A 20000-nucleotide genomic window follows, 5' to 3' on the forward strand; every position below is an offset into this window, starting at 1 on the left:
TATTTATCTATTTATTTCTGCATTTCTTTGTTTCATTATATCTTTATCTATTTTATTTCATTACTTGATTATTTAATTATTTCTTTATTTATTTATGTACATATTTATTAACTTATTCACTTACTTGCTTAATAACTTACTTAATTATTTATTTATTTATTTAATGTTAATTGATTAATTTAATTTATTTATTTTATTTTATTTATTTATCTATTTATTTAATTATTTCTTCATTTCTTTGTTTCATTGTTTCTTTATCTATTTTATTTATTTATTTATTTATTATTTACCTATTTATTTATTTCTTCATATCTTTATTTCATTGTTTCTTTATCTATTGTATTTCTTTATTTGATTAATTACTTATTTCTTTATTTATTTATTTACATATTTATTAACTTATTCACTTGCTTACTTATCTACTGTTTTAATTATTTATTTATTTACCGGTAATTACTAACTTATTGACTTATTTATTTATTTAATTATTTATTTATAAATTTATTTATTTATTTATAAATATATTTAGTTAATTGTTTGTTTAATTTATTTAATTGTTTTATTTTTTATTTATTATTTTCATTTAATTAATTTGTTTATTTGTCTGTCTGTGTCTATCTGTTTATTTAATTAATTAATTAATTCATTCATTCATTCATTCACCAACTTTCTTTAATATTGACAGAGAAAAGTTGTTTCTGTAAAAAAAATCTTAAGCGATAAAAGTATGTAATCAAGATATACAAAAACTAAACTACTGTAACTGGAAAGTGCAATCAGAGTTTAACGTCTTTAAAAACCCTGTGCACCACAACTTTAAAATGACGTCACAGCAGCTCATAAGGTCATAAATTCGAATTAAATTTTATATAATATATTTTTCAGATGTCAAAAAATTATTTTAAAGATTTTTTAAAATCCACTGGTTTTCCACCATATTGAAACCATCCTCTTCCCTTTTGAAGTTCCGGTGGAATCCCACTGGAGTGCCTTTCCACCCCCAATAGCGCACTACACCTGCTCTGGCTGTTACAATCTGAATGCGAATCAAAATGCTACATCACGCCATACCAACGAAAAGAACTTACTTACGCACCTCTGGAGGAAATCGAGCAGTTAAAGAAAAGGAAAATAATTGTTTCATAGAAAGTTACTTAAATATAGTTTTTATTTTCAGGCATTCAGCGTGGTCTTCCAGAAGGCAATAGAGAAGGCGGTGCCTGCAGCGGATGTAGGGGCCCGTGTAGTGAATTTGATAGACTGCATCACGTACTCTGTCTTCATGTACACATCTCGAGGGCTGTTTGAACGGGACAAGCTCATCTTCTCTTCTCAGATGGCGTTCCAGGTAACCAGAAATGTATAATCTTCAACGTTATATCTTCTGTGATATGAGAGTAATGACCTGTTAATTCGGATACTCATAGAGCGTCACTATACATGATAACAGTTTTAATATACTAGAATATACAGGGTGTCTCTAAATTAGACCGACAAAATTAGCGAGCAGATATCAGTATGTGGAAATACTACATAAGGATCATAAAATAAATAATTTTGTACATAAATATAGATCCAAGAATATACATATTGATGTGGGTGTTCCTCAGGGCTCTGTTCTGGGCCCTGTATTGTTTCTTTTATATGTAAACGATTTACCCATGTATGTAAGAAATCATTTTATGTGTATGTATGCTGATGATACTTCTGTTATTGTCAAAGATGGAAATGAACTGGATTTAGAGACAACCTGTTGTGATCTGATAAAAGATCTCAAAACATGGTTTGATAGCAATTTGCTTCACTTAAATGTTAATAAGACCGGATATATTCACTTTCACAATTCTCAAAAGAAAAATTTGAATGACATTAATATTTATATTCAAGACCAATACTTATGTAAATGGGAAACTACTAAATTCTTGGGCGTTACATTTGATGATTGTTTGTCTTGGAGACCCCATTGCACAAGTTTAATTTCTAAACTCAATAGCATTTGTTATCAAATCTGAATTTTGAGGACGATAATAAATCACGATGTATTAATGTCTTATTATTTCGCACACGTCGAGTCAAGGCTTTCATATGGTATTTGTTTTTGGGGATCTGGAACCAAGCTTAATGATATATTTATTGCTCAAAAGCGTATTGCGAGATGCATAGCAGGCGTTGACAGTAGAACCTCTTGTAGGGAAAATTTTTTACAATATAATATTCTTAATGTTTATGGTTTATATATTTTTAATGTTTTACAACTAATTTATAAAAATCTGTCTGATTTTCATCAAAATTGTGACTTCCATACCTACGATACTCGTAACAAAAATAGTTTAACTATTCCAGCACACCAGCTTACAAACACTAGTAGAACCTATAATTATGGTCTTTGGTATCAAAATCTGCAATACTTTGCCTGATGACATCAAATATACAAAAAATTCTCTCGAATTTAGGAATTATATAAAAACGAAATTAATAAAATTGTGTCCCTACAGTCTTGAGGTTGCACGCATGGGCCCTTGAAATGAATAATGTTTTTTTATATTTGACTTATTTTAAATTAAATTGTAATTGTATATATTTGACCATGTCTATGCATATAGGGTAAACATTGGTAATTTCGTGATAATTTCATGAAAACTAATTTAAAATGCAAATGCGTAAATATATCCTTATTCCGATTTTTTCATCTAAAAGACGATAATTTGCTGTACAAATCTGCAGACATAAAAGATTGGATACGTTCTTGAATATGTGCCAAAAACCACTTTAACAACTTGAGCTGAAAGGTTGGTTATTTCGTGATAACCTTGGTAATTTCGTGATATTGCATTGATAATTTCGTGAGAGGTAATAGAATTGTGGAAAAATTCATTAAAGTCAAATGAAATTCTCATTTATTGTTACAAGACTTCAAACATAGTAATTCCGTCTAATATTCATAGCAAGAAAACATATAAATACATATCAACACATAATAAGAATGAAATCAAAGTAAAAATTGAAATTGAAAAGGGATCTTCTTTGCCCTGAAAGGGTGAACACTTTTATTACGGACTTTACTATAGCCTATATTACTAGGGTAACTCCAAAAGTAATGCATAACGTTTGTTTAAAAATTATATTTTTATCCTACAGCTTTGCTATTTTTACAGAATGTAGATGCATCCTTAAGGAACAAAATGTCACTTTTCCACATAATCCCTGTCCCTTTCAACTGCCTTACGTAACCTAGGAACGAGGGCCTGTAGACCAGCTCGGTAAAAGTCTGGAACACGTCTGAGCCACTCTTTAGCAGCGTGCACAACGGAGTCATCTTCTAACCTCGTTCCGCGAAGGGATCCTTCAGTTTACCAAAGAGATGGTAATCGCACGGTGCCAGTTCAGGACTGTAAGGCGTTTGTTTCAGTGTTGTCTATCCGAATTGTCTGATCTGGTCTGTGGTCTTGTGACTGACATATGGCTGTGCGTTGTCGTGCAATAGCAGAACATCCTGCTTCTCCCGATGTCGTCGAACACGACTCAGTCGAACTTGAATTTCTTGAGAGTTGCAACATACCCGTCAGAATTAATGGTGGTTCCGTGTGGCATGATGTCCACAAGCAAGAGTCCTTCTGAATCGAAAAACACAGTAGCCATAACGTTTCCTGCCGAAGGTGTACTTTTGAATTTCTATTTCTTTGGTGAATTTGCATGATGCCACTCCATTGTCTGCCTCTGTCTCCGGTCCAAAATGGTGGAGTCATGTTCCATCTTCTGTCACAATTCTTGCAAGTAAGTCTTCTAGCACTTATCATTGACACTTAGCATGATAACAAATCGAACAGAAGCTACACTGAACCCATTGCGTCTCCGTTTTCTTTTTTGTTATCACATCTTGTCTTCAGATTTCTAAAATTCCTATTGTAATCCATTTTATACTATTTTAAAAATTGTAACACTTAATGTTCAACACAATTTCGCCTCAAACAGCTAAAATTTCTATCAGTTAAGCTAAGCCTGTATGGTGACTACAGATGTATCTAAAATTCCAAAAACATTTCCTAAAATTTCATGAAGATACAATAAATCTTTGTGCCAAATATCATATGCTTACCTTTAGTAATAAGCCTGTAATGTAATTACAAACATCCACAAAATTTGTATGACTGAGAAGTCGACGCAAACTTGCTCTCTCCAAACATAAAAGCTCACTGAAGCAACTACAATAGTCACACAAAGCTTAGCTGTATGTTTCTGGAAACTGGATAAAATACGCAATTCCTTGGCGGAAATTTGGATCTCGTAACACCATTGGTTAGTTCACAAAAGAGCAAAGAAAAAGTATCACGAAATAACCACTGCCACGAAATTACCAATGTTTACCCTATTATGCCTTCGACAATAAACTTAAAAAAAAACTAAATAAATAAATAAAAAATAAAAAAAATAACCCTCGTGGAAGCATATTTTAATAAGGAACCCATGTACTGCGACGCTTCGTTTCAGTGCAAGAAGGAATTACAGGTCGGGATAAAGTAAGTAGGTATGTGCAAATAACAAGCGATTCTGTGTCACGTGATTCTGTGTGTTAATCCAAAAAAAAAAGTACAGAAAATCGAAACCAACGACGCATTAAACTGTACTGAACATTACAACAGAATGAGTGCAGTACAAGTACTAAACCAAGTAGACGAATGCACGGAAAGTAAGAGGTCGTACCAATGGAAGTAAATAAACATGTTGTAATCGATACCAAATGATACTGGGCTCCGGACTTAAATAAACCGAGTGTAGTCGTAATGACACACCCCTCTTGGACTGAAAAGAATGATTATCCGTTCCTACTTTCTTGCAATGAAACGAACCGTCGCAGCCCATGAGTTCCTTAACAAAATATGCTTCCACGAAGGTTATCTGCTCCCTAATTTTGTCCGTCTAATTTAGAGACACCCTATAGAATATCTATACTAATAATAAATCTGTAACCGAAATTTTTCTGGTAATTTTCGATTTTCCAAAATAATTGATCCTAACATATATAATTAACCACCCTGAAACCGAAAATCGCTTTTTTGAAATTTTTGTTTGCATGTCTGTCTGTCTGTCTGTATGTTTGTTACCTTTTCACGCGATAATGGATGAACGGATTTCGATGAAAATTGGAATATAAATTATGTTCGTTGTAACTTAGATTTTAGGCTATATGGCATTCAAAATACGTTCTTTAAAAGGGGGGTTGTAAGGGGGCCTGAATTAAATAAATCGAAATATCTCGCTTAGTATTGATTTTTGTGAAATATGTTACATAACAAAAGTTTCTTCAAAAATAATTTTCGGTAAGTTTTATTACTTGAAAAATTTTGATAGGACTGATATTTAATGAGATAAATGAATTTAAAATTAAAATAACTGCCATCTAAGGCCGTACAATGAAATAAAAAACAAATGACTTCGTCTATAAGGGGCCTTGGACAGCAACAATCGAAAGCTATGAAAGATAGCCTACAGAGAATGTTTCTGTGTTTGTATGAAGTAATATCGGAAGCTAAATTAACCGATTTGTGTAATTAATTATTATTTCACCATTGGAAAGTGTAGTTTCTCTAGATGGACATAATGCTATAATGTCATTACAGTAACTTCTGATATAATGTAATATAATATAATATAATATAATATAATATAATATAATATAATATAATATAATATAATATAATATAATATAATATAATTTAAGTTATTTAAGTTATTTGGAGGGTTCAGAACCATAGTGGGGCAAACGCCATTTACTGAAGACGTAGAAAACAAGGGTTAAAATTAAGTTATTACCATAATTCAATGGAAACCTATAACAAGTAAAATAAAGTATACACATTAAATCTAAATGATGTCAATGTTCATTAAACTATGGTTGCATTTAATATAAATTAGAAACATGTTAAAGGAATTGTCATTACACCAAATGAGTGTCTCTGGACCAAAATGATCGCATTTTAATTATTTGGATGCAATTTAAATTAAGTAACATATTAAACGATTTATCCTTCTATCAAACACGAATGTTCCCTGGATCAAACGTCCTATTTTAATTATGTAATTACTTTATATTTATTTCTAACGGGTGCAGCGGAGCGCACGGGTACGGCTAGTTCGTCAATAAACGGAATTCGCTGAGGTAAATGGCATTGGTCATTGGTTTAGTTCGCGGTAATACAGTGCAGACATTGCCGGCTATTTACATGTAAATCTGGCAGTAGATGCGGCAACTTTCGCCCAGTCCAAGGCCGCCTTGGTCCACTCTATCTCTAGACGCCCTGTATTACAACAACGAGGCTTCATTTATGTATAATTACTTATCCTGTAACAGAAAGAGTACAGGGGCATTTCCTTGATGGTAAAGGCGGCGGGCACGTAGCACTGAGATCCCTACTGCAATTAAGTGCCGATTGTCTCTAAATATGGGAGTCTTAAACTCTCACCATCCTCTGGGCCGATCTAGTCTGTCATGGGGTTCACTTTATCTTTACCGTAATTATTATTCATTTATTTATTTTATTTATTTATTTAATTTTATTGATTGATTTATTTTATTTTATTGATTTATTTTATTATTTATTTATTAAATTATTTTATTTATTTATTTTATTCATTTATTTTATTATTTATTAAATTATTTTATTTATTTATTTTATTTTATTCAATTATTTTATTATTTATTTATTTATTCATTTAATTATTTATTTGTTATTTAATTAATCTATTTTATTTATTTATTTTATTTATTTAGTTTATTCAATTTATTCATTCATTCGTTCACTCATTTCTTTATTTATTTACTTATTTAGTTATTTATTTATTCACTTGTTTACTTATTTATGTATTCATTTATTTATACATTTACTTATTTATTTATTTACTTACTTATTTTTTTTCTTTCTTTTTTCATCCTTTCTTTCTTTCTTTCCTTCTTTCTTTCTTTATTTATTTCTTTCCTTATTGCTTTCTTTATTTATTTCTTTCAATATTTATTTATTTATTTCCTTATTTCTTTCTTTATTTCTTTCTTTATTTCTTTCTTTCCTTATTTCTTTATTTATTTATTTCCTATACCTTTTTTATTTCTTTCTTTCCTTATTTCTTTCTTTATTTACTTCTTTCTATCCTTATTTATTTCTTTCTTCATTCATTCCTTTCTTTCTTTATTATTGCTTTCCTTATTTCTTTCTTTATTTATTTCTTTCCTTATTTCTTTCTTTTTTTCTCTATTTATTTATTTACTTCTTTATTTATTTATTAGTTTTTATTTATATATTTATGTATTTATTTATTTGTTTGTTTCTTTGTTTGTTTGTTTGTTTCTTTCTTTCTTTCTTTCTTTCTTCCTTCCTTCCTCCCTCCCTCCCTCCCTCCTCTCTCTCTTTCTTTCTTTCTTTCTTTCTTTCTTTCTTTCTTTCTTTCTTTCTTTCTTTCTTTCTTTCTTTCTTTCTTTCTTGCTTTCAGATGTCGTAGGGTAGAGGCTAGAATAGGTTCCTACGAAATCGTTAAGGAAGCTAGCTAAACCGGAAGATGCACCCTATATATCAACTTGAAAAGCGACAAAATTGTTAAAACTGAAGCCTTATTTCAGTCGTTCATAGATTTAATGAAACAGACTTTGTGCCTAGGGTTCAATTTTATCGATTAAGACGAAATCCACCGTGTATAAGCACCTTACAAGGCATCCCAATAAACTGGACCTTCGTTAGTAATGTAATTTTTGTCATGAGACATCATTGTCTAAAATTGAAGTAGAAAATCGCCGTTACTTCATGACAATTTTCAAACGCCTCGATACTAATCGAAACCTATTTCCAGTCATACACACCTTATAAATTATTGATTTAAATACCATATGAAGAAAAATTTTTACTTCCTCAGTGAAAGTTCTCTCCGTAGAGTTTACTAAACACTTTTTGTGTGTGTGTGCATGTGTTTTTCCGTTTGTGTATTTTTTTTTAATATGAATGTAATAAATGTAAGTTATATCACAACCTTACAGTCACGAAGCTCAATACGTAGGGAATATGCATCCACAGATAGTTGCTAACCACTAGGATCGCTGCTATCGCCTCATCACATACAATGTGAAACAGTACTGGCACAATCTATTGTTCCTAGTACCCTCATCAACTCAAGCTTCGTGACTGTATATACTAGAAACTAGACTGTGGTTATATTTTGAAGTTATTTTACTATTTACTGCAGAACTGAAGTTTGTAAATACGTTTATCGAATAAATCATTGAAGGCTGTAACAGTACTCGTGTATTGCAACAAAAATTGTTATGCAAATCTGGCTTTCAGATAGAAGCTCCCAATGAAGTTGGGTTTCCGGAGTCTTATCAGCCTGTTTGAGTTGTGTGGATATAAAGGGGAGAACGGTAACTGTGTCGTGTATAGTTCCCAGGGTAGCTCAGTCAGTAGAATATTCGTGAACTAAGCGAAGGGTCCCGGGATCGATACCCGGCCCCGGAACAATTTCTCCCTTGAAATTACCCCAAAATAAAAACTATCAGATGACCGTTGTATGTTTAAGGTGTACGTGGTAGAGAGAGCCTTAAGTAAAATAATGTGCGTGTATCCGCATGAGGTTTCTTCACTTGTTTATTTTCTAATGAATGTAATAAATGTAAGTTATATTTGAAAGTTATTACTAGTAAAGTTTGTAAATATTTTTCTAGCAAATAAATCATTGAAAGGTGTAATAATATGAATTTAAATGAGATCAGCTTTGTTTGCTGATATGTAGCCTATGTGATAGCCGTAAGTAAAATACAAAATAGTTTCTGAATGCCTTAAACATGATTTTCCTGCAGATCCTTCTTATGAACGAGGAGATCGTAGCGACTGAACTGGATTTCCTGCTGCGGTTCCCCATTCAGCCTCACGTGATCAGCCCGGTGGACTTTCTGTCCAACAGCAGCTGGGGCGGCATTCGCAGTTTGTCCGCAAAGGATGAATTTAGGTACATAACTTAACTACACAATCTAAGGTTTTATATTTACAATTCAGTGGTTCGCCTGAACAAGATAACCAGCAAATGTTTGTTTTTGTTTTCTGTTTTTCTTTTAGTAAATCGAGATTAATTATTTATTGGGGATCATCAGTATGGTTTTAGGAGGAATAGATCGATTATTGATAAGATTTTTTTGTATTCGACAGGTATTGGAGAAAAAAATGGGAGTATAAGGGTACAGTACATTATTCATACATTTAAAAAAGGCATATGACTCATTTAAGAGAGAAGTTTCGTATAGGTATTCCCAAGAAACTAGTTCGATTAATTAAAATGTGTCTCAGTGAAACGTACAGCAGAGTTCGTATAGGCCAGTTTCTGTCTGATGCTTTTCCAATTCACTATGGACTAAAGCAAGGAGATGCACTATCACCTTTTTTAACTTTGCTCTAGGTGAGTCAAGGATATTGGAGAAGGTTTGGAATTGAACGGGTTACATCAGCTGCTTGTTTATGCGGATGACGTTAATATGTTAGGAGAAAATCCAGAAATTATTAGGGAAAATACGGCAATTTTACTTGAAGCAAGTAAAGAGATAGGTTTGGAAGTAAATCCCGAAAAGACAAAGTATATGATTATGTCTCGTGACCAGAATATTATACGAAATGGAAATATAATAATTGGAAATTTATCCTTTGAAGAGGTGTAAAAATTCAAATAACTTGAAGCAACAGTAACAAATATAAATGATACTCGAGAGGAAATTAAACGCAGAATAAATATTTGATATTTCTGTTATTTTTCGGTTGAGAAGCTTTTGTCATCAAGTCTGCTGTCAAAAAATCTGAAAGTTAGAATTTATAAAACAGTTATATTACCGGTTGTTCTGTATGGTTGTGAAACTTGGACTCTCATTTTGAGAGAGGAACAGAGGTTAAGGGTACTTAGGAAAATATTTGGGGCTAAGAGGGATGAAGTTACAGGAGAATGGAGAAAGTTACAGAACGCAGAGCTGCACGCATTGTATTCTTCACCTGACATAATTATTAACATTAAATCCAGACGTTTGAGATGCGAAGGGCATGTAGCACGTATGGGTGGATCTAGAAATGCATATAGAGTGTTAGTTGGGAGGCCGGAGGGAAAAAGACCTTTGGGAAGGCCGAGACGTAGATGGGAAAATAGTATTAAAATAAATTTGAGGTAGGTGAGATATTGATCCTAGGGGCTGGATTAATCTTGCTCAGGATACGGACCGATGGCGGGCTTATGTGAGGGCGGCAATGAACATCGGTATTCCTTAAAAGCCATTTGTAAGTAAGTAACTAAGTATTATTAGTAAAAAGGTAAAAGAAAAGGTAAAGGTATCCCGCGATACAAAATCGTATTATGTATGTTTTCTTAATTTGTTCTTTTGTAAAAAAGAAATATGAAAACATACAATAAGGTTATTATCACATTTTTTGTCAATGTATTTAATGTACAGTTTTTTTTCGTGAAGACAAGTAAAATACGATATTTTTAAGGTTGGGACAATATTCTAACTTTACTCATCTGCCAACCCTAACTGTACGTCAGTCATTCTCTTTTCTGCCGCTCGCACACCTACACTGTGTTCACTGAAAGTTGACTTGTGCCACGTTCCCTGAAAGTTTATTATTTATTTATTATACTCCAATTTTACAAAGAACCCTATTTTACCTGAGATAGGTATGTTAGTGTTATAAATACATAATATTTGGCTAATAATAATAATAATAATAATACTTACTTACTTACAAATGGCTTTTAAGGAACCCGAAGGTTCATTGCCGCCCTCCCATAAGCCCGCCATCGGTCCCTATCCTGTGCAACATTAAGCCAGTCTCTATCATCATACCCCACCTCCCTCAAATCCATTTTAATATTATCTTCCCATCTACGTCTCGGCCTCCCTAAAGGTCTTTTTCCCTCCGGTCTCCCAACTAACACTCTATATGCATTTCTGGATTCGCCCATACGTGCTACATGCCCTGCCCATCTCAAACGTCTGGATTTCAAGTTCCTAATTATGTCAGGTGAAGAATACAATGCGTGCAGTTCTGTGTTGTGTAACTTTCTCCATTCTCCTGTAACTTCATCCCGCTTAATAATAATAATAATAATAATAATAATAATAATATGATATAGGTTAATGAAGTCTCCTATTGAATTAGTGTTACGTGTCAATTATGAAATTAATACAATTTAACAAATCTATATATTCAGCAAATCTATACAAAGTTTTTTAAGTTATACACATGAATGAATGAAATGGAATGAGTTGAAATTAAATCCTAAAATACAATCTTATATTTCTATTAATAAGTTTCATGAAATGTATGCTATATTATAACCTAAGCAAATATCTAATCCTAATATTCACTAGAATGTAGTTTAAATTTCTGTGGGTTGAAATCTCTGAAGACGTTACACAGTTTTCCGTTAAACATTGTTGTCACAAGCAATTTTTAAATTATATACATCACAAACACAAGAACACAAAAATACATCACACTAACATACGAAAAAAAAAAAAAAACGCAGATAATTACTGCCTACATTCAAGAAATTAAATTACAACATCCCATACAGAACAAATAACACTCTACAAAAGCATCTCAACACACAAACAACACAAACAAACAAATACAACCACACAGGCGTATACAAACTCAACTGTAACACCTGCAATAACTTCTACATTGGACAAACAGGCAAATCGTTTCAAACAGGTTACAAAGAACACGTCACAGCCATAACAAAATTACAAAACACCTCCACATATGCAGAACACATACCAAATGCTAATCACACCCACAGAGACATCACCACAGACATGGAAATATTACACATCCAACCAAAAACGCCAGAACTAACACAGTAGAACAATATGAAATATACACACAAAAAACACATCCCAACGAAATTCTGAACACACAACTCAACTTCAAAACACACACACTCTTTGACTCTACACTATACCACAGGAACACACCCTCACAGGAAACAAAACAAGTGGCGAAAAAAAATAAAAAAAAATAAAAAAATAAATAAAAAAAATAAAGTTCCCTGAAAGTTGTGGACTCACTTTTTTTACTACTTTTCCACTTCTACCTTTCCAATTTTTAAATTGTGAACTGCCTCCCATTGGAGGTAGCCCAGAAGGACTCAGTGTACTCTCCTACATGAATTTTACAATATTAAATGTTTACATAAATTTTGTAGAAAGAAAATTAAAATAAACATATATGAATTACAAAGTGAAGAGAGAGAAATTAAGCAAAGTGAATATGATGACTCAGAATTTGGCAAGAGCGTTTCAAAACTGAAGTTATGATGTCAGTAGTAAGTGTCTGTGGTAATTCAAAAGTCTTCCTGAAGCGTTCAAAGAAATTGGGAATCACACCACGAGCTCCAATAAGAAGACCAATCACATCAATGTCTTCAAGCTGGTATTTTGCTTTGAAGTAATCAACTGTTGGCAGATAAATGTTGATCTTTTCTTGATTGACATCCTCCGGCTGGCTACTCCCCGTTTCAATCCTTATGGTAGGATCAATTATATATCCTTTCTTGGTAGTCTGGGAATACGCTATGATGTCAATACGTCTAGAGGAGCCATTAGTAGCAAGGCAAAAGACTTCCTCTTCTACTGTCCAAGACTTTTTTTTTCAAAGCAGTTGCAATTAAGGATCGAACATGATGGTATCTGGCATTTCGGAGAAGTAAACCTCTGTTACACTGACCTTGGACGTGGGCAAGGGTTTCAGTCTCCGGGCAGCCATGTCTACACCGGGATCCGTCCAAAGAGCGACCAGGTACTCCTCTAACTGCTGCTAAATTGGCATTCATTTTAAGGCAGGTTATCCATTCAGATGTAGATAGTCCAGACTTATTAAAAATCCAGGCATTGGCTTTAGATACTTACTGCAATAACTTTTAATATTTTAATTTTCTCTCGTCACACCACGGAATCATTATCGGCACACCGGTTGAATTAAACTGTCTTTTATTTAACGACGCTCGCAATAGCCGGGGTTATAGCCTATCAGCGTCGCCGTTGTACCGGAATTTTGTCCCGCAGGAGTTCTTTTACATGCCAGTGAATCTACTGACATGAGCCTGTCGCATTTAAGCCATCGACCTCGGCCGCACACCTGTTGAAAATGGCTGATCTAGACTATTGTTTTTTTGTAATTTCAATTGTGATGGTTACAGGAACCTAGACAGAGACATAGAGACTTCGCCTAAACGCTGGAAGAAACTTGTTGAGTGCGACTGTCCAGAGAGAGAGAAGTTCCCTCAGGAGTGGAAGAATAAGACGCCCCTGCAGAGGCTGTGCATGATGAGGGCATTGCGACCTGACAGGATGAATTACGCCATCGCGTAAGTTCTCACAAGTTACTTCGAAGCTGTAATTTTATAGCTACAGGGTGTAATTAAAATGTATGTCAAAACTTTAGGGTTATACGAGGCCTGTCTAAAAAGTATCCGACCTTAAATTTTCCCGCGCAAAGTATTGATTCTAAGGCGGCGCCACTGTGCACGGTGGAAGGAGGAACCGTAATGCGCATGCTTGAATTTTTTCACCGCATTCGCTTGTGCCAGTCACTGGCTGGTGGTCGCCAAGTAAGGTGCTGTACTAAGTGTTTGTCGGATTTAGTTTTCTCGCAAGATAACTGAACGAATTGAGCAAAGATACTGCATCAAATTTTGTCAAAAGCTTGGTGATTCTCAAAGTCAAACAATTCGTAAGATTCAGCAGGTGTTTGGGGAAGATGCGATGGGTGTAACACAAATTAAGGAGTGGTTCAACCGATTCAAAGATGGCCGCACATCAGCGGAGAGTGAGCAGCGTTGTGGCAGGCCCCAAACTGCTCGGAGTGCAGCTGTTGTTGAGAGGGTGCGAAATTTGGTGATGGCAGATCGTCGTTTGACCGTGCGGGAGGGTGCCGAAGAGGTTGGAGTGAGTAAAGATTCTGCACATGCAATCTTGCGTGATGATTTGAACATGAACCGAGTGGCTGCGAAATTCGTGCCCAAGTTGTTGTCCCCGGAACAAAAAGACCTCCGTCGTGACATTGCACAGGACCTTCTGGACACCACCAACACTGATCCTGGATTTCTGAACACCGTGATAACTGAGATGAGTCATGGGTGTACGGGTACGACCCAGAAATAAAAAGACAGTCATCGCAATGGAAGCATCCCGAGTCTCCAAGGCCAAAGAAAGCGCGGCAGGTGCGAAGCAAAATCAAGGTGATGCTGACTGTTTTCTTTGATGTGCGTGGAATTGTGCATCACGAATACGCATCGGAAGGACAAACGGTGACAAAGGAGTACTATCACGATGTTCTCCGGCGACTCCGTGATTCAGTTTGGCGCAAAAGACCAGACATGTGGACGACGAACAACTGGCACTTGCATCACGACAACGCCCCCGCACATTCATCCCAATTGATCCACACTTTCTTGGCCAAACATGGAATTACAACCGTTCGCCAACCTCCCTACTCTCCAGACCTGGCTCCTTGCGACTTCTGGTTGTTTCCAAAATTAAAGACACCACTGAAAGGATCCCGTTTTGAGAGTAGAGAAGAGATAATGCGGAACGCGACGACGGAGCTGAACACCATTCCAAAAGAAGACATCCAGAGGTGTTTCCGGCAGTGGAAGGATCTGTGGGCTAAGTGTGTGCAAGCACAAGGGGCCTACTTTGAAGGGGATTAGGGTCCCAACCCCGTCAGGTATTTGAAATATTTTTTCTGGCTAAAGGTCGGATACTTTTTAGACAGGCCTCGTATTCCTATCATATAGAGGATGTAAAAATATTCTTTGAACATTCGTCCGAAAACGCTTTACTTCCTTGTTACAGCCCTTTTGGATAGATTATCTTAAAGCCATCGTTCTTGAGGTCTATTTTCTCAAAGCGGTCAATTTGGATTTTCTTTGTCAAAGTCGTCACTTTGGATTCTTTTCCTTTAAAGTCTTCTCTTCGGTTCATACTGAAGTCTAGAAAAAAATTTAAATCATGTTTTATTTAACGACGCTCGCAACTGAAGAGGTTGTATCAGCGTCGCCGGTGTGCCAGAAGTTTGTCGCGTAGGAGTTCTTATACATGCCGGTAAATCTACTGACATGAGCCTGTCGCATTTAGACACACTTAAATGCCATCAACCTGAGCCGGGATCGAACCCGCAACCTTGATCATAGAAGGCCAGCGCTATACCAACTACGCTACCGAGGCCGACTGAAGTGTAGATATCTTCATGGTTCATTCATAGTTTTCTACCCAAGGGCAGGTCATTCACTGCAGATCCAGCATTTCCCAATCTTTCCTATTTTCTGCCCTCCTCTTTGATGCCGCATATGATCCATATTTCTTAAAGTAGTTTATCATCTGATATCTTCTTCTGCCCAAACCTTTCTTCCATTCACCATTCCTTCCAGTGCATCCTTCAGTAGACAGTTTCTTCTCAGACGTGAGCAATCTAATTCCTTTTTCTTTTCCTGATCATCTTCATGATAATGCTATTTGTTTCAAAGTTAAATTAATGACTGTAATTTTTTTTAGTTCCGAAAAGAGTTACTGCGTTAAAAATACGAGTATTTACACACAAAATATTGGACATTTCAGGGCTTTTATAGAAGAAAAACTTGGTGCAAAGTATGTGGAAGGAAGAACAGTAGAATTTTCGAAGTCATACGAGGAAATGAGCCCTTCCACACCGATATTCTTCATCCTGTCCCCTGGAGTGAATCCTCTGAAGGTAGGTTTACGTAGTTAACATTTAATTTTTAATTGCTGCCGATGAAGGTTGGGACGTCAGCGGGAACTCAAAGCATTCCCGCGGTTGCTTTCTCCATGCGTGTTTGTGGATCATAAAATTATTGTAGAATAGAAGGGAGTGTTCGAAAAAATCTTGCATTTATAAATCACAAATGCTATTCGAACCTTAAAAATAGAAGCCAATAATTATTATGCAATTTATTTCCACTCACTGAAATCATTTACATGTATTACTCTACCAAGACGAGTGGAGTCGCGGGCGTAATGTGAACTATCGCGATGCGCTATTACGAACGCAGGAGCAGTAACGCCACGGCTCCGGGCTGCAGGACTCCACTGGCCTTGGTCAAGTAATAACTTATTTATTTCACTATTTTATTTGTTTATTTATTTATTATTAATTTAGTTTATTAATTCGTTATTTATATATCTATATACAAATATACTTACATTTTTTTTTTTTTTTTTTTCATTTTTCCGTTCCTTCGTTTTTTTCCTTCCTTTTCAGTTTTATTTTTGTTTTTTTTTTTCTTTTTTTTTTCATTTTAATTACTTTATTTTCCGAGTTAAATTTTTTTCAGCTTTTCTCTATTTTATCCCATTTTTTTATTGTTTTCATTTTTCCATTTTTCATTTTTGATTTATTTATTTTCTCATTTATATATTTATTTATTTGCTCATTCATTAATTTGCTTATTTATTAATTTTTATTAATTTTTTTTCATTTTTTCGTTCCTTCGTTTTTTCCTTGTCCGTTTTTCTTTTCTTTTTTGTTTCTCTTTTTTTTAATTTTCTAAAACACTTACTTTTCATTTTAATTTTTTTATTTTTCTCTATTTTTTCCCATTTTTCATTGTTTTCATTTTTCCATTTTTCCATTTTCATTTTTCAGTTATTTATTCTTTCATTTATTTACTTAAAGTATATATTTATTTGCTTGCTTATTTATTCATTCGGTTATTTATTTAATTATTTATTTATTTATCTATTATATCTATTTGTTTATTTATTTATTTGTTTATTTATTCTTTTTCATTGGTTAGTTTTTCGTTTCCTTCCGTTTTTCTTTTTTTTTTCTTTTTTTCTTTTTTCAATTTTTTTCTTTTCTCACTTTTCCTATTTTTTATTTTTTCATTGTTTCCTTTTTTCATTTTTTCCTTAATTTATTTGCTTACTTATTTATTTTGTTAATTTGTTTATATGTATATACATATATATATTTATTATTTATTCGTTCGTTGGTTCATTCATTCATTCATTCATTCATATATCCATTCGTCCGTTGGTTCATTCATTCATTCATTCATTGATGTCTTCATACATTCCTCCAATCCTTACATCATCCTTCGTTCATTCATGGCTTCCATCATTCGTTCATTCATTCATTCATTCATTCATATATCCATTCGTCCGTTGGTTCATTCATTCATTCATTGATGTCTTCATACATTCCTTCAATCCTTACATCATCCTTCGTTCATTCATGGCTTCCATCATTCGTTCATTCGTTCATTCATTCATTCATTCATATATCCATTCGTTCGTTGGTTCATTCATTCATTCACTCATTCATTCTGGTGTAGTTAAGAGCATGAGGCCTCTTCTTTCACACATATAATTTCAGTGAGTGTAAATAAATTGCACATATACAATAAAAAATCAAACTTTAAACATAAAGTAAACTACACAAGTAAAACAATAATATATAGCAACGAAATATATTTAGTTCTTTATTAATTTCGTCTTTTACTAGGATATAAAATCCATTCTCTGAATTTATATTTGCTTTTTGCAAATACCAATATTGAAATAGTTACTATCATTTTAAATGTTTAACTTCTGCCGATTTCTGTAGAATGAATTGTATAGGACGATAGGTAATTGTAATATTTGACTTGTAAATCAGTAGGCATTGAAAGAAATTATTTGTTATGTTTAATATTTCTACAGAATTTCAGTGACGTAGACTACTATTTTTAAAACATGCTGTTTTTACTACTGTATTTAATGTTCAACATATATTAATTAAAAATTGTATTTCTGTGTATTATGTATTAATCTTATTACAGATAGTTGATGGAAATACTCATTTCATCTACACATAAGAAATATATTTGAATGTCCTTGACCATATCGTGAATCGAGTTGTTGCATTATTTTTTATATTAAGTTGAAAATGAAATTAATTTTAATGAATGAGGTGGAATGTTATTTCTAGAGGAATACTGTTTGGTGGAGATGGCATGAAGTGCCTTTTTGCAAACCATCTTCAGAATCTGCATAAATACCGCCACCACTTGCAAGTATTAACGCATTGCCGATTCATTTAGTTGAACAAGATGTAATAGATGTACACGTGTTATGACGCGGCTTTGCCAGCACAATGGTTGCAGTTGTCGTATTATTATTATATGACAATAAACGAGGTACGTTACTATCTTCTGCAGGATGTGGAAGAATTGGGGAAGAAGCTGGGCTTCACCTTGGACTCTGGCAACTTTCACAACGTGTCTCTTGGTCAGGGTCAAGAAGTGGTGGCAGAACAAGCGATGGACACCGCAGCGGGCATGGGACACTGGGTAGTGCTCCAGGTAACAGATTGCCTTCTAACTCATTATCCATCGCAACATGAGTGGTTGCCAGATGTTGAAACTGAGTGACATTTTATAATAGTACATTATGCAACGAGTCTATAATGGTAGTAATTAAGACGCGAGTATGTTTATGAAACGAGCGAATTTCATAATTTTCATATGAGCGTCTTAATTACCATTATAGGCAAGTTTCATACGACTTTTTATGCTCGACCATATTTCTAACTTGAAATTATTCATAAGTATTCATGTTATTCTTATCTGACTAAGGAGCGGAACTGACCTTGTGCAATATCTCGTAAATTGTGAAATGTGCACAAACGCGAAAGTACTGACTTTTTCCGAGAAACAGATGTCATTGACCTTGATATAATCTAGAGAGTAAAATAAACTTTATATAACCTTGATATATGTGAATGACGTGAATATGTTAGGAGAAAATCCACAAACGAAAAGGGAAAACGCGGAAATTCTACTTGAAGCAAGTAAAGAGATAGGGTTGGAAGTAAATCCCGAAAAGACTAGGTATATGATTATGTCGCGCGATCAGAATATTGTACGAAATGGAACTATAAAAGTTGGAGATTTATCCTTCGAAGAGGTGGAAAAATTCAAATATCTTGGAGCAACAGTAACAAATATAAATGACACTCGGGAGGAAATTAAACGCAGAATAGCTAAATATGGGAAATGCCTGTTATTATTCGGTTGAGAAGCTTATGTCGTCTAGTCTGCTGTCAAAAAATCTGAAAGTTAGAATTTATAAAACAGTTATATTACCGGTTGTTCTGTATGGCTGTGAAACTTGGACTCTCACTTTGAGAGAGGAACAGAGATTGAGGATTTTTGAGAATAAGGTTCTTAGGAAAATATTTGGGGCTAAGAGGGATGCAGTTACAGGAGAATGGAGAAAGTTACACAATGCAGAACTGCACGCATTGTATTCTTCACGTGACATAATTAGGAACATTAAATCCAGACGTTTGAGATGGGCAGGACATGTAGCACGTATGGGTGAATCCAGAAATGCATATAGAGTGTTAGTTGGGAGGCCAGAGGGGAAAAGACCTTTAGGGATGCCGAGACGTAGATGGGAGGATAATATTAAAATGGATTTGAGAGAGGTGGGATATGATGGTAGAGACTGGATTAATCTTGCTCAGCATAGGGACCGATGGCGGGCTTATGTGAGGGCAGCAATGAACCTCCGGGTTCCTTAAAAGCCAGTAAGTAAGTATAACTTGAAATTGATTTAAACATTGAAAAACGAGATGACAATTTGAATTTATTTGAATATTATTTACAATTAACGCTAATTATTATAGTAACAGAACATAACCTTCTGCGACAGTATTGGATTTCCAGCCTCCGTGACGTTTCGGTAGTTGTCTTTCGATTGCATATCCGAGAATAATCGATACTTGCGCTTTCATATTGCTACAATGGTGTTTTCTGATTGGTGGAATACCTGAACTTTAATGAATAGGTGTACTTTAATGAGGTCCATTAAAGGTGTAATATTACTACATTTCGGCATGGTCGAGCATAAAATAAAATTCATTACATTTGTTGTGTATTGCAGAATATTCACCTGGTGAAGAAGTGGCTCCCATCCCTGG

The 20000-nt window shown here is 34.2% G+C and overlaps 1 protein-coding gene across 1 annotated transcript in view; it reads left to right on the plus strand.

Moving 5' to 3' along the window:
* Dhc93AB (Dynein heavy chain at 93AB) overlaps window positions 1–20000 on the plus strand; it is a 312580-nt gene that overhangs the window by 264409 nt on the left and 28171 nt on the right. The window contains exons 68-73 of the mRNA XM_069846249.1: window positions 1178–1348; window positions 8837–8985; window positions 13216–13383; window positions 15635–15767; window positions 18235–18378; window positions 19964–20000. The exon at window positions 19964–20000 is cut by the window's right edge and continues 101 nt beyond it. Of these exons, the coding sequence (XP_069702350.1) occupies window positions 1178–1348; window positions 8837–8985; window positions 13216–13383; window positions 15635–15767; window positions 18235–18378; window positions 19964–20000 (802 nt within the window). The remainder of the gene's footprint in view (window positions 1–1177; window positions 1349–8836; window positions 8986–13215; window positions 13384–15634; window positions 15768–18234; window positions 18379–19963) is intronic.

Source organism: Periplaneta americana, chromosome 14 (assembly GCF_040183065.1).
Source record: "Periplaneta americana isolate PAMFEO1 chromosome 14, P.americana_PAMFEO1_priV1, whole genome shotgun sequence".
NCBI classification, from domain to species: domain Eukaryota; kingdom Metazoa; phylum Arthropoda; class Insecta; order Blattodea; family Blattidae; genus Periplaneta; species Periplaneta americana.